Here is a 16724-nt window from a genome sequence, read left to right as displayed (position 1 = left end):
CAATATAATACCAGATTTACGGGTATACAATATAATACCAGATTTACGGGTATTTAATACAATACCAGATTTACAGGTATATAATACAATACCAGATCTATAGGTATACAATATAATACCAGATCTATAGGTATACAATATAATACCAGATCTATAGGTATACAATATAATACCAGATCTACACATACATGCATATAATACAATACCAGATCTACAAATTTATAATGCAATACCAGGCCTTTGATTATTTCACTACATAATACAGAGATCATAAAGATTATTTGAGGAAGGTTTTCCTTTTCATGTGTAAGACAATTTGTCTTGTAATTTCAGGACTTTGAGGAAATTGACGAATCCTGTACTTTTCCCACAGTATTCAATCCTTTTACCAAGGAATGTACATCTCTGCTGGTTCGTTTTCTTTAGATTATCTGTTACAGTTTCACATCTCTGCTGGTTCGTTTTCGTTAGATTATCTGTTACAGTTTCACATCTCTGCTGGTTCGTTTTCGTTAGATTATCTGTTACAGTTTCACATCGCTGCTGGTTCGTTTTCTTTAGATTATCTGTTACAATTTTAAGTAGCAATAATGTACTGGAAGTCTTAGAATTTGGTGTTAATGGTACCTTCACATTCACAGATTTTTCTTACGGATCCTTACGTATTCTACAAATCCGTAAAGGTACACGGATTGTTACAATTTAGACACGGATACCGACGAGTGATTTACGAATGCTTGCGATTGACTATGAGTCGGAGATCCGTAAGGACTCATAAGAAAAATCTGTGAGTGTGAAGGTGGTATTAATCGCAAAGTTTAAGTATGTACTCGTAAAGTAATCGTGTCTAAACGTAAAGCGCCCGTAATGACTCTGAACAATCCGTAAAGCGATTGTAACCCGACGTGAATGAAATCGTAAATATCACTTAGGCATTGGTAATAATCCGTAAACAACTCGTAAACTATCCGTAACATACCGTAAACTAACCGCAAAGATTTGTATAAAAAACTTTTTACGAGTGTTTTACGGATTCTTAACCAGCAGTTTACATATTCTTGCGATCAGTTTACGATACTTACGGATTGTTACAAGTTATTTACGGAAAATGAAATCTGTGGACAATCATGAAATTTTTTTTGACATGTCAAAAAATTTGACCCTACTTTCACGGATCCTTACAAGTGTGTACAAGTTGTGATGAGTTATTAACGGATACCGACGAGTGATTTACGAAGGCTTGCGATTGACTACAAGTCGGAGATCCGTAAGGACTCGTAAGAAAAATCTGTGAGTGTGAAGGTGGTATAATTCAAATACATGCATATTAAAATTAGATTACATCAAAAAGACTAAAAGAACTACTGTATTGTGGGTAATTTTACTACTGTATTGTGGGTAATTTTACTACTGTATTGTGGGTAATTTTAATGTGCTGTCTTTACTACTGTTTTGTGGGTAATTGTAATGTGCTGTCTTTTTTCACAGATGCATAAAATTCACCAAAAATGAATATTTCTATTTATATAAATTGTAAACAATTTTGATTATGTAAAATGTAACCACCGAATATTTAAAGTGCCATTTCAAATTAGTCATTTAAATTAAAAGATAAAAATTCTATATTCCTGAAGCAAAATTACATGATATACAGTACACATAACCAGGGCTCGAAATTAGCGAGAAATACTCGCAAAATGCGAGTACATTTGAAAAATAGCGAGTAAAAATAGTGGACACTCGAAAATTTTAGCGAGTGGGGATTTATAAACTATGATCGTATCGTATCCATTTTATACGGCAATGCGCCATTCGCTTTCCTTAAACTTGTACTCTGAATCATACAAACACTTAAATGAACAATCGATTTCAACAACCGTTTCTATCCGGAATTTTCTTTTACGATTTTTAAGAAACTCGGAGTCAAACAAATGCTTTCGAGGTCGGATATCACAATACATGTGCACGTTCCACGAGTCCTGTTCACCTATAGGGGTGATTAAATTGAATTTTGTTATTCATTTATCTAAGAAGAAAAAAAAAAGTCGGAGTCTATGTTTTACCAAGTCTTCCGGTAGTTATTTTTATCAGAATCATGAGAATGTCCTGTCTAAATTAATTTATTGTCATATTGAGGTCGGGTTGTAGTGATGGCACGAGTGCACTGCTCACCGCGTAGACGATTATCAAAAAAGTCCATGGGGCTCATAATCGTGCTGCTTATAAAACCATGAGTCCCGGATGCGCTTTGAAAAATCACTAGTGACAACTCTGATGTGGCATGAAATTGGACCTGCGGTAAACAGGTGGATTAGAGGTGCGATAATCAAGAAACCTAAACATGACTTACATAACTTAGTGTCTTGTCCAAACGATGCCTGTTGACCCACAAGGCTCAGTAATGAATAATGATGGGGAAAATACATGTAATCGATTTAAAAAAACAAATGAAAAAAGAGCACTGCTTCATTATTTTTATTTTAGCTTGTAGGTTTTCATTTTATCCTGTGGATTTTTTACCCACAAGCTAAAATTAGCCTGTGGTAGAAAAAGTTAATTTCGACCCCTGATAACATCAGCCTAACTCTGAGAAATATAGCCATTTCTGTATAATTCACATTCATTTAATTAAAGCTCTGTAAATTAGATGCTATTTTAGAAATAATATATGCCAGAAATGACATGGTTTTGAAGTGGCAGTATAATGAGAATTTTTTAATGTTTGTTTTCAACAATGTGTACAAAATGTTAAGACATTTGTTTTCAACACCTACTGTATGTGAGACGCTTGCTTTCAACAACACATACAATATGTGAGACGATTTCTTTCAATATCGTGTACAGTATGTGAAATCTGTAACCTCATTGTACATTTACAGACCTTCCCAGACGTGTGCATGACTGAGTATGAACAAGAGAAACAGGCGTTAGAGAAAGCTCCCAACAGTCAGGAGGAGAATCCCCCGGGGGCCAAGGCTATTCTCTCATTGATTGACCAGTACTCGGACAGTGATCATGATGAGAAGTATGTCCAGTTATTTTCAGTCGGAATCCAATGATATCGTAGAATGTGTTTAAGATATAGGCTGCAGGTTTTTACTTATTATCCCCTTGCACAACTAGTGTTTAGCAGTTTGAGTGATCTGCCCCTTATTCATGTTTTTTATAGTGTTTATTTTTTACTGCCTAGTGAGCATATGCTTTGGTAGTAAAGAGGTCTTACCAAATAAAGATTTAGAATCTTAGCTTGTTGCATCGAGCTTGAATCCTATTGAAGACTTTTACACTTCTTTTATCTTTGATACTTTTGCAAAGGGTTTTTTTTATCTCGAAATCCTAAGTTTATTTTGGTTGTATCATTTTGTTATTACACAGGAGGCCTGATTTATTACCAAAATAACATTTTTATGTGTGTGTATCAGGCTTCCTCTACTTTTCATATTTTTCACAGAGTGAATTGCAACCAAACTTGGCACAAAGTATTCTTAGGTTTAGGGAATTCAAGTCTTTGAAATAAAGGGACAGGGAATTCAAGTTTTTTCATGGAAATATTTAGAAAAAATCTTGAGAACCACAACAGTACTATTTGTCAGATTGAAAACCACAAAGGTTCTATATGTAAGCATCCTATTTCACAAGACATTATTTTTGCATGGATACATTGGTGTTTATATTCTCGAGACATTACTTTCGTGAATCATTATGTATTGCTTAAGTCTTCTATGGAAGGAGTTTACTCACCGGAACTCAATTTTCATGAATGGCCAGTCTTGCAAGATTACGAGTAAATAATGTTCTCACGATTAAAATGTTATTTATGGTAATTAAAATTCCAATTCGTTCAAAATGTGGAACCACAACAGGGGTTTCAAATTTTACACTTATTGTCCCAGACTTGTGGATGAACGCAGTGACTAAGGTGAGCATTGTGGCCCATTGGCCTCACGGTTGTGTTACGTGTAAGAAAGAGATTATTAGGAAGGGGAAATTTGTTTTACTGCAAATTAGATGACCATTCTCTCAGTGTCTGTGTAATCTATGTTATTGCAGATGGGTGACCGCCCTAGAAGATCTGCCAGCACATTTTGCCCAGGGCTTAACATGGCTGCTTGTAAAGGAGAAAAGAAAAGGTGATGCATTATTTTGAAAGATAGTGTATTTTGCTTTCTTGGTGTTTTAAATTCCAGCAAGATTATAACAGAGCTGTAAATTTTACATTGGAATTTCTTCTCTTTTTTATCAAGAGTTTAATTTCTCATAGATATTAAAGCTTCACCTTGTTAGAAACATACAGAGATATTAAAGCTTCACCTTGTTAGAAATGTACAGAGATATTAAAGCTTGACCTTGTTAGAAATGTACAGAGATATTAAAGCTTGACCTTGTTAAAAACGTACAGAGATATTAAAGCTTGACCTTGTTAGAAATGTACAGAGCTATTTAAGCTTCACCTTGTTAGAAATGTACAGAGATATTTAAGCTTCACCTTGTTAGAAACATACAGAGATATTAAAGCTTTACCTTGTTAGAAACATACAGAGATATTAAAGCTTGACCTTGATAGAAATGTACAGAGCTATTTAAGCTTCACCTTGTTAGAAATGTACAGAGATATTTAAGCTTCACCTGGTTAGAAATGTACAGAGATATTAAAGCTTGACCTTGTTAAAAACGTACAGAGATATTAAAGCTTGACCTTGTTAGAAATGTACAGAGCTATTTAAGCTTCACCTTGTTAGAAACATACAGAGATATTCTAAAAGCATCAACTTGTTAGAAATAGATACATGAAGTTTACATTCTCTCATACATGTATGTAAATTTAGAAATCACATTACAATTGACATTATTTCCCTCTGCAGATGTCCTGGAGACGCTGATTGAGTGGACGTTAGAGGGGCTGGATGAAGAAAAAGCCATGAATCAACCAGAGAGTGCATTTAAGATCCGGCATCTTAAAATGGGCATCACCCTAGCAGGGGCTTTGTGTACTTGTGATGCAGATGTTTGTGTCCAGGCTCTGGTCAGTTTCTGGGATTTTTATTTCGTGAAGCATAGTGACATGTAGGGATTACTTTGTCATCTGTCCATCTTTCTGTCACTGTTATGGGTCAGAATAAACCCCAAGACCAGCAGAAATCAATCCCGAACAATTCAAAGATTTAACAGTTTATTTACAGAAAAATACATCAATGAAAAAATACGAACTTAGTGATCAGTGTTTGAAATAACCATGCGCCTGACCGCCCGAGAGGCATGAATTTTGCAGTGGGTGAACACATTTCTCTGTATAGACGCTTGACCGGACATGTTAAAATTTCTGCTGAATAAGATTTAAGATGAATCAGATCTACTTACCATACCGTAAGCAAAGTTGTAACAAGCCAAGTGGCTTTATAAAGTTCTATGTCATTGGAATGGAAGTTATGGGATAAAGTCTTATAGTCACGTAATCGCTTTTATTAGAAGATAGATAGTATTAAAGTAATTTCAAAAATGGCGGTTATTTTTTTCAGGACTAGTAGGTCTTTGGCAGGGCTTACAATGTTTACAAGCAGTCAGCCCTGCATGTCTAGCTAATTTTACAGTGAGTTTCAAACACTGCAGTAATCTAAGTTCACAAAGACAGTGGTCATTTTTTGTTCACTGCTGAGCTGAATTCACACATGAAAATAAGGCTGAGTACAGCACTGTCAAAATTCAGTCCAGTCTCGTCCCCAGTAACATAAAATCCAATGTAATTCTTTAGAGTGCTTATTACCACAAAATTTACCATCTCTTTATGCTAAAACATACTTCTAGAGAAATCTATTTCCAGAAAGTGTACTGTGCAAGTAAACAGGTATTATGTCATCTTTCTTTGAACTCTGACAAACATTGTTTTAAAAATAGAATGTCTATGTAATGGAAAAGGATAGGGCTTTAGTATTTACTATGTTTATTCCTTGTGGAAAAATCATTTGTATCTTGGTTCTTTCAATCTGTTTGTCAGTCCACCTGCATATGACGCATGTTCCTTGGAACACCCTTGTTTGTATTAGTATATAGCATTTATGGTTAATTCTTACAGATGAAAAACTGTACAAAACGTGTTTACAAATTTTTCATTTCAAAAGAAATCATTGTTATTTGTGTGAGTTACGTTTTTAAGGTGCAAGGTGTACAGACGAGGTTATTGTTGTTATTTGTGTGGTTAGATTTTTAAGGTGCGAGGTTTACAGACAAGGTCATTGTTGTTATTTGTGTGAGTTACGTTTTTAAGGTGTGAGGTGTACAGACGAGGTTATTGTTGTTATTTGTGTGATTACGTTTTTAAGGTGCGAGGTGTACAGACGAGGTTATTGTTGTTATTTTTAAGGTGCGAGGTGTACAGACGAGGTCATTGTTGTTATTTGTGTGATTACGTTTTTAAGGTGCGAGGTGTACAGACGAGGTCATTGTTGTTATTTGTGTGATTACGTTTTTAAGGTGCGAGGTGTACAGACAAGGTTATTGTTGTTATTTTTAAGGTGCGAGGTGTACAGATGAGGTCATTGTTATTTGTGTGATTACGTTCTTAAGGTGCGAGGTTTACAGATGAGGTCATAGTTGTTATTTGTGTGAGTTACGTTTTTAAGGTGTGAGGTGTACAGATGCAGTAATTGTTGTTATTTTTAAGGTGCGAGGTGTACAGACGAAGTCCTTGTTGTTATTTTTAAGGTGCGAGGTGTACGGATGAGGTCATTGTTGTTATTTGTGTGATTGCATTTTTAAGGTGCAAGGTGTACAGACGAGGTTGTTGTTATTTGTGTGGTTACATTTTTAAGGTGTGAGGTGTACAGACGAGATCGTTGTTATTTGTATGAGTTACGTTGTTAAGGTGCGAGGTGTATAGATGAAGTCACTGTTGTTATTTTTAAGGTGCAAAGTGTACAGACGAAGTTCTTGTTATTTTTAAGGTGCGAGGTGTACGGATGAGGTCATTGTTGTTATTTGTGTGGTTAGATTTTTAAGGTGCGAGGTTTACAGACGAGGTCATTGTTGTTATTTGTGTGAGTTACGTTCTTAAGGTGCAAGGTGTACAGACAAGGTCATTGTTGTTATTTGTGTGAGTTATGTTTTTAAGGTGAGAGGTGTACAGATGAAGTCGTTATTTTTAAGGTGCAAGGTGTACAGATGAAGTCCTTGTTATTTTTAAGGTGCGAGGTGTACAGACGAGGTTATTGTTGTTATTTGTGTGGTTAGATTTTTAAGGTGCGAGGTGTACAGACGAGGTTATTGTTGTTATTTGTGTGGTTAGATTTTTAAGGTGCGAGGTGTACAGATGAGGTCATTGTTGTTATTTGTGTGAGTTATGTTTTTAAGGTGAGAGGTGTACAGATGAAGACGTTATTTTTAAGGTGCAAAGTGTACAGACGAAGTCCTTGTTGTTATTTGTGTGAGTTACGTTTTTAAGGTGCAAGGTGTACAGACGAGGTTATTGGATCTGCTGGCTTCCCCTTTCATGTCTTTCTCCATCAAAGTACAAATTGTTCGAACCTTGGACCAGACGACATACTTTGTGGATGGCATACAGTGGCTGCTGGGAAGGCACAGTAAGCAACAGGGAACCGAAAAATCGCAGGACACTTGTTTCCAGAGAATCCTTACCTTGATGCTGAAGAAGCAGGTTTGTGTGATTGTAGATTGTTTTACGTCCCATTCAAAACATTTTCACTCGTGTAGAGACGTCATATCCAGCTGTAGGTGAAGTGTCACAAATTTTGACTCGTGCATGGTGCTCAAGGTCATAGCAATGAGAGTTCTTTATCGTGCTAACACCTGCTGTGACATGGAACCTCTGTTTTTAAGGTCATGTCCCAAAGACCTGTGACCTTTGCTTCTGATGCTGGGCATTTGATGAAGGGAATAATCACTACTTGTATTTGAGGAAGCAGGTATTGTGCGTGACCTATGGTAGCATTTTCTAAATTTAGGGCAGTGAGGTCGGGAACAATTTTTGAACCAATCATGAATTAGCGCAATCAATGTATCTCTATGTTACACATGTATGATTTATGTTTTGACATGTACAACTATGTCAAAGTCAACAAACTGTGAATGTCACTAAATAAAGTTTGAGATGATGTATCATAGGCATCAAAATACGAATATCAGAGAGTAAAGTGTGACATGTATGACTGTCAAACATGCCAAAATATGAATACTGTTAAATTGTTATACATATGAATTAGTGCACTTCTAATTGTCAAAGGCACTAAACTATGGATGCTGCTAAATAAGAGTATGCAATTGTAAATTAGTGCACTTACCAATATGCCAATACTTAGAATTATTTTATGATGTGAATGGTCTTCAGTAATTTTAATCAAATTCAACTGTATTAGATACAGTTTCATTGTTCTAACTTGACAGAGTCGTTTTTTTGCTAAGTATCTGCAGAATAGTTTAGATGTATGTTGGACATGAACTGATACAAATCTTCATTTTTTTTCCAGAACATAAGAGTTACTGTTGCTATGACAGCATTTATTAGAAAGATCAACTCGTATGAAGTACTACAGAAGATGAATGCTGAAGTCAAAAGGTCTGCTTCATGTCGTATAAGTAATGTTTTAGCGAGACACAAATTAAGCAAATTTGCCATAAATTAGGGGTATATATATTTAGTGAGAGATGATTTTAGTGACTGTATAATTCCAAGAAAAATAGCTATTACTTCCAATATGGAATAGATATTTTAGCGATGTTCAATTTTAGTGATCTAATAATGCAAGAATTAAATCCTCTCTAAAAATTCTACTTTTACAATGTGTCCATTACAGGTATACAATATATAAATTTATTATACTTTCATGTAAAATACTCGAATCTGATTGGTCGAGAAGCATTTGAAAAAACATATTGTTACTCTCTGAGAACAGAAAGCACGCCCTCCATGGTGATAGTATCTAGCAACGGGTAACAGTACTTAATACATGTATTATAAAAAATTATCACAGGCGTCAAATTCATGCGCATACGGTTCGCTGTAGATTGTTAGACAACATCGTTTGAGGGTTTGTAATAAACACGAATATCTGCATCGATACACGAAAAATCGCATGACAGTGATTGATCAAATGTCAACAGATGTAAGTCTTTCTGCTTTGTTGTTTATATAACATTCAGTATAATAAAACAAATATTGCATGTTTTCTCAGGGTGAACATTTTCAATGTTACCCTCAACTACATGCAATATTTATATTTTATATATATATATATAGCACTAAAATCCAACAACACTCAACATCCAAAGTGTCGCATCTAATAGTAAATACGAGGTCAAAATAAATAAGGATATTAAAAGCACTAAAAATGACCTACGACACAAACAAAAGTGAATTGTCAAATTTTCGGGACAACCTGTCCTTTCCTCAGGACGATAGAATATTTACATAGAAAAGAAAACTAGATAGAATTATCGAGTGTAATATGTGGCAATAGAAAAGTCTGTTCTAATCAAGTGTCAAGACTAAACCCTTCTTGTCTGATTTTGACAATTCACTGTTGTTCGTGTTGTTGGTCATTTTTAGTGCTTTATATATATATACATGATACACACACATATATATATATATATATATATATATATATATACACAGAGTCCGGAGTGCAGAATGTTGAAAAGTATGAGAGTTGCTCCCCTTGTATTCGCTGTCTATTATGCATACATGTGTAATGATTGCTAACGTTTTATTATATTGCAAAAGAATTCAAAATGTGAAACTATAAATGTCAGTGTTTCATCTTCGTGTTCTTTTGAAAAAGTTTCAATTTTTATTAAACGGTTTAAAAATCTGGGAATTATTCGCGCACTTTTCTGTTGGTAAATTGTCGATTTCGTCTACATCATCGGCGTCTTCAAGAGCTACATCATGTACATTCGTCAAGTTTGTGTTGTGTTCGTCTAAAATTTCTCTTTCCCAGCTTTCGTCATAAATGTGTTTATTAATAAATGGAAATATCGCTTTTTAACTGTGTAAATTTGTGAAACGGAAACTGATGTAATGCCGAGTGATCGACCGGATATGGTGAGTTGAGCTAACTTAACTGTATATATCATCACTGACTCGTCGGAGAGCTCAGAGAGGTCTACTCTGCTTTTGGAAAACATGGCTGGGTTGTTGACGATTTTGATTCATTCCAAGAATATATCGAATTCATCGATTAATTGAACTTTGTCTTTTATTGTCAGTTCTGGTCTCTGTCGTTATGGGGGAGGCTCGTGCACCATTACCTCGTGCTTGGTGCTGTCATAATTGAAAAGTGCATCCCCAAAAATCAAGTTTTATTTTAAACTGATTACGACTCATTGGCAATGGAACTCTTTTACTTACCTGAGACTTCCCTTGAGGCACCCTTTGTGTACACCGCGTGTGATCGATCGAATATACCGATAGGTTGGTCATCGTGGGGTGACTGGTTTAAATACGATAATTAGAGCTAATTACGAGCAGTTGGGACCTCGTGTAAACCGAATACGATTGACGTAACAATTAGGGTGGTGTATCATCGAGGGGCTGTTTTACACAGGATAATTAAAGTTAATTAACAGCAGCTGGGACTGTGTAAGTCGGCCGATATACAGAATACGCAGTATCCGGAGTACAGGGAATTATTAATAAAGGATTTGTTAAAGAAATGTTAGGGACTATATTTTGTGGCCGGAATTGACAGAGCGCCGGAGTACTCAGAGGCCGGTTTGGACAAATTGTATTGTATATATAGTGTCAGAAGAAGTTGTTTGTAAAATTACAACAATTTTGTAGTATACTGAAGGCCACACCCCCAGATGGGAAGACAGAGAATAACCCTGATCCATTAGCTGACCAGCAGATGGAGCCACTGTCAGAAGACGAGGTCATCAGTGAGGTCACCATGGACAACATCATCTCATATATCAAGGAGGCCACCAAACTGTTCAGAATAGCTCCACATATCATTGTAATAATTCAGAATAGTTCCACATATCACTGTAATGATTTGATATTTAGATACAGAATTGCTTTACATGTAACATCGTAATCATGATTTGCTAGAGAGATGCAGCACTTCTCCCACATTTTATAGTAATCACATTATTGTAATCATGTCATGCATATACTTTAAGAAGTAGAAGTTTTTTCTGAAATTGTAAAACCTCCTTATGTCTGATTAAATCTTGGTTTATTTTGATAAAGGCCCAGTTGAGCAGAAGTTTACCAGGCAAGGCCATGTTTACCAAGAAGCCCCCAGCCATCGACCCGTACCCAGGCCTGTACTGTGTCATCAAAAGCTGGTAAGAGAGACCTTTATGTTTGTCACAGACCACGCTATTGTAAGAGAGACCTTTATGTTTGTCACAGACCACGCTATTGTAAGAGAGACCTTTATGTTTGTCACAGACCACGCTATTGTAAGAGAGACCTTTATGTTTGTCACAGACCACGCTATTGTGAAATAGAAAAATCTCGATAATCTTGGGCTGGATTTCAGCTTGATTGTCATAGTTTCAATTAGTGACACAGCGGGTGTGACCGGTCAACAGGAAATGCTTACTCCTCCTAGGCACCTGATCCCACCTCTGGTGTGTCCAGGGGTCCGTGTTTGCCCAACTTTCTATTTTGTATTGCTTATAGGAGTTGTGAGATTGATCAATGTTCGTTATCTTCACCTTTCATTGAGTTTGTATATTTCAGTGGTACTTTGGAGTGTCTGTTTCACTTGCTGTCGAACCCCCTGACCTTTGCCCACACTCAGTTGTTTGCTGCCATACAGGACTGTATACGGTCTCTCCTCTACTCTCAGCACGGCCTGAGGTTCTTATTCTCCAGGAGAGAAACAACCAATGGCATCATCAAGTGTCTGTTACAGGTACGTGTTTTCACACTCCTGTAGAAATAACTGTTGGATAATTTACATGTGTGTTGATCTGTTATTATGTATGGAGCTGTTGTAGAGAGTTATTTTTATGTGTGCCCGTTTTTTGATAGGATGTATTATGGTATGGTCTTTCCTGTCCGTCCATCAGGTCATCCATCTCGGTGCTAGCTCATTCGTATCTGGGTCTTATTTTTCACACTGTGAGACTCAGGACCATCAAACTTGGTAAATTGATGCATCTTTGAGGGATGGGGGTGGGGGAGGGGGTGGAAGGTGTATAGGAAACCAAAAATAGATCACTGCTGTGGCCTCCTGGAGTTTATGGTTTTATATACTCAGATGATCTTGTCTTTCACAATGTGTGGCCTAGGATGATGAATTCTAGTCAGCTGATGCATCTTGGGAGGGAAAAATGTGTCATGACACAAATACAGGCTGGTGTGACCCACTTTTGGAATTCGATGGCTATACGTATTCAAATCGTGTCTGGGTCAAATCTTACACACTGTTAGTCTTAGGGCCATTGAACTTGCTCTTTTGATGCTTCTTAGGGGGGGGGGGGGTGTTTGTGAACCAAAAGTAGGTCAGTGATCTCATTTAGGAAGTGCTATTGACAGTGTTATAGCTTACGACTTCAAGTATACAAACATAGATATGCAGCATGTACATGTATCAAGTGTCCTAGCTTTATTCTGCTGTGTGTTGTAGAAAGTTATTTATATACTCTACAATGATTGGCAGGATGATGACCTATCTGTTGTAGAAAGTTATTTATATACTCTACAATCATTGGCAGGATGATGACCTATCTGTTGTAGAAAGTTATTTATATACTCTACAATGATTGGCAGGATGATGACCTATCTGTTGTAGAAAGTTATTTATATACTGTACAGTGGTTGGCAGGATGATGACCTATCTGTTGTAGAAAGTTATTTTTATAATGTATATTAATGTAAATGTATATTAATGTACCTATGATTGACAGGATGATGTACCTAGCTGTTGTTATTCTTTATGATTGACAGGATGATGTAGATAGCTGTTGTTATTTTTTATGATTGACAGGATGATGGACCTAGCTGGGTTTTTTTTTTATGATTGACAGGATGATGGACCTAGCTGGGTTTTTTTTTTTATGATTGACAGGATGATGTACCTACATGTAGCTGTTGTTATTCTTTATGATTGACAGAATGATGTACCTATCTGGGTTTTTTTTTATGATTGACAGGATGATGGACCTAGCTGTTGTTATTTTTTATGATTGACAGGATGATGGACCTAGCTGTTATTTTTTATGATTGACAGGATGATGTACCTTGCTGTTGTTATTTTTTATGATTGACAGAATGATGTACCTAGCCGTTGTTATTCTTTATGAGTGACAGGATGATGTAGACAGCTGTTATTTTTTATGATTGACAGGATGATGTACCTTGCTGTTGTTATTCTTTATGAGTGACAGGATGATGTACCTAGCTGTTATTTTTTATGATTGACAGGATGATGGACAGGATGACGGGGAGGAGAATCCTATCCAGCACCTGGGGGTAGAGATGGTCATGTATTTAAAAACTCTCCAGTGTATTGATCAGATACGGAAATTCCAGTCTAAAGGTAGTCTGTTGTAATCGTAAAACCACAATAAAATCATTATCTATCAAGAAAGATTCATTTTCGAAAAGTAGAGGAAGTTGAACACAAGATTTAGGTTGATATACACATGTATTCATTTGATAAACTTTTTATCAATTGGAAATTGTTTACTTTTAAAAATAACACCAAGTTTTCCTATACATAGTCAGAGATCTGTCTATACATAGATAGAGATCTGTCTATACATAGAGATCTGTCTATACATAGAGATCTGTCTATAGTTAGAGATATGTCTATACATAGTTAGAGATCTGTCTATACATAGTTAGAGATCTGTCTATATATAGTTAGAGATCTGTCTATATATAGTTAGAGATCTGTCTATACATAGTTAGAGATCTGTCTATACATAGAGATATGTCTATAGTTAGAGATATGTCTATACATAGTTAGAGATCTGTCTATACATAGTTAGAGATCTGTCTATACATAGTTAGAGATCTGTCTATACATAGAGATCTGTCTATACCTAGTTAGAGATCTGTCTATAGTTAGAGATCTGTCTATACCTAGTTAGAGATCTGTCTATACATAGTTAGAGATCTGTCTATATATAGTTAGAGATCTGTCTATACATAGTTAGAGATCTGTCTTATAGTGGAGCCCACACTATTATGCCTCTACAATACACATAGGTAGAAATTTGTCTTAGAGTAAAGTCTATACTGTGCTGATAATTTACACATACATGTAGTTAAGGGATTTGTCTAATTATTTGAGTACATCATGCTGATAATTTACGCATACATGTAGTTACAGATTTATCTAATAGAGTCTACACCATGTTGATGATTTACACATACACATAGTTAGAGATTTATCTAATAGAGTCTACACCATGTCGATGATTTACACATACACGTAGTTAGAGATTTATCTAATAGAGTCTACACCATGTCGATGATTAACACATACAAGTAGTTAGAGATTTATCTAATAGAGTCTACACCATGTCGATGATTTACACATACGCGTAGTTAAAAATTTATCTAATAGAGTCTACACCATGTCGATGATTTACACATACACGTAGTTAGAGATTTATCTAATAGAGTCTACACCATGTCGATGATTTACACATACACGTAGTTAGAGATTTATCTAATAGAGTCTACAGCATGTCGATGATTAACACATACATGTAGATAGAGATTTGTCTCATTAATAGAGTCTACACCATGTCGATGATTTACACATACACGTAGTTAGAGATTTATCTAATAGAGTCTACACCATGTCGATGATTTACACATACACGTAGTTAGAGATTTATCTAATAGAGTCTACACCATGTCGATGATTTACACATACACGTAGTTAGAGATTTATCTAATAGAGTCTACACCATGTCGATGATTAACACATACAAGTAGTTAGAGATTTATCTAATAGAGTCTACACCATGTCGATGATTTACACATACGCGTAGTTAAAAATTTATCTAATAGAGTCTACACCATGTCGATGATTTACACATACACGTAGTTAGAGATTTATCTAATAGAGTCTACACCATGTCGATGATTTACACATACACGTAGTTAGAGATTTATCTAATAGAGTCTACAGCATGTCGATGATTAACACATACATGTAGATAGAGATTTGTCTCATTAATAGAGTCTACACCATGTCGATGATTTACACATACACGTAGTTAGAGATTTGTCTTATGATAGAATCCACACTACGGTGCTGCTTAGTACTTTTAAATGATTGCATTTTGTCCTATACCACTACATACTGTCATCTTGTTTTATTTCAGGGGAGCAAGAGAATTCGGAGATTATTCCAACTCTCCATGAACTGTACACTATAACCTTCACAGCACAAGGTCGACAGGTCGTCATTCAGGTCATCTGCATGGAGAAAAATCTGGAAACTTTACTTCAGTTGGTGGAAAAGAAAGGTATGAAAAATATCTGAGTGTAACAGAAAGGGACTTCACACAACTGATATGCACAATGTTGATATCTCAAAAAGTTCTAAATTTGTGTGTATGGAGAATACCCTAAACTAGGGTGTAGGTTACCGGTATGTTCTTAAAGAAGAAGAATAAATGAAATCCGAATTCAGTTTTTAGCTCACCTGGACTGAAGAAGTTGGTCCCATGGTTGTCATTCTTATACATGTGTTTGGAATCCCCTGAATTTGAATGGGTGAAAGCCCAGGCTGAGGGTGTATCATCATCACTTGTATACTACATTCCCCCTCAGACACTGCCCTGTCTGTATTCTATTGTGTATAGTTAAATAAAAATGGTGAACACATGGAAATTTACCTTCAATACTTGGCCATCATGATTAAAATAATACCACTGAAATTTTTTTCAATGAATTTTACAGTTAATTTGAAAATAGAAAAAAACATGCTCAAGTAAATTATATAAGTAGGTGTCCATGTGTATAGTAATGTATGTGTTTATATAAAACTGAATACAGGTTAGGAAGATGATGCGTTTATATAATTACTGAATACGCCTGAGGAAGATAATGAAAATGTTTATACAGGTAAAGATGACAATTTCTATGTTTATACAGGTGAAGAAGACAATGTTTATGTTTATACAGGTGAAGAAGACAATTTCTATGTTTATACAGGTGAAGAAGACAATGTTTATGTTTATACAGGTGAAGAAGACAATGTTTATGTTTATACAGGTAAAGATGACAATTTCTATGTTTATACAGGTGAAGAAAACAACATTTATGTTTATACAGGTGAAGAAGACAATGTTTATGTTTATACAGGTGAAGAAGACAATGTTTATGTTTATACAGGTGAAGAAGACAATGTTTATGTTTATACAGGTGACAATGTTTATGTTTATACAGGTGACGAAGACAATGTTTATGTTTATACAGGTGAAGAAGACAATGTTTATGTTTATACAGGTGAAGAAGACAATGTTTATATTTATACAGGTGAAGAAGACAATGTTTATGTTTATACAGGTGAAGAAGACAATTTCTATGTTTATACAGGTGAAGAAGACAATGTTTATGTTTACAGTAAAACCCTGATAAAGCAAATTTCTGCGGACACTCTATAAAAATTTGCTATAAGCATAATACGCTTATAGCGAATTCATAATTCAAATATAACGAATTCGTTATAAAACTGATTTGTTCTACATGTATATCAGTTGTATAAGAAAGCAGCAATCGATATACTTGCATT

At 35.5% G+C, this 16724-nt stretch overlaps 1 protein-coding gene across 5 annotated transcripts in view; it reads left to right on the top strand.

The window, feature by feature from the left end:
- The window catches only part of LOC125660875 (protein virilizer homolog), a 44252-nt gene that overhangs the window by 6586 nt on the left and 20942 nt on the right, over positions 1-16724 (top strand). For all 5 annotated transcript variants that reach the window (XM_056152765.1, XM_056152760.1, XM_056152761.1 and 2 more), the window contains 11 exons: positions 334-411; positions 2880-3025; positions 4051-4130; positions 4863-5023; positions 7436-7648; positions 8478-8566; positions 10793-10967; positions 11204-11301; positions 11702-11876; positions 13391-13505; positions 15310-15453. In XM_056152765.1, coding sequence (XP_056008740.1) covers positions 334-411; positions 2880-3025; positions 4051-4130; positions 4863-5023; positions 7436-7648; positions 8478-8566; positions 10793-10967; positions 11204-11301; positions 11702-11876; positions 13391-13505; positions 15310-15453 — 1474 coding nt within the window. The remainder of the gene's footprint in view (positions 1-333; positions 412-2879; positions 3026-4050; positions 4131-4862; positions 5024-7435; positions 7649-8477; positions 8567-10792; positions 10968-11203; positions 11302-11701; positions 11877-13390; positions 13506-15309; positions 15454-16724) is intronic.

This window comes from Ostrea edulis, chromosome 1 (assembly GCF_947568905.1).
Source record: "Ostrea edulis chromosome 1, xbOstEdul1.1, whole genome shotgun sequence".
NCBI lineage: Eukaryota > Metazoa > Mollusca > Bivalvia > Ostreida > Ostreidae > Ostrea > Ostrea edulis.
This window is presented reverse-complemented; position numbering and strand designations above follow the sequence as displayed.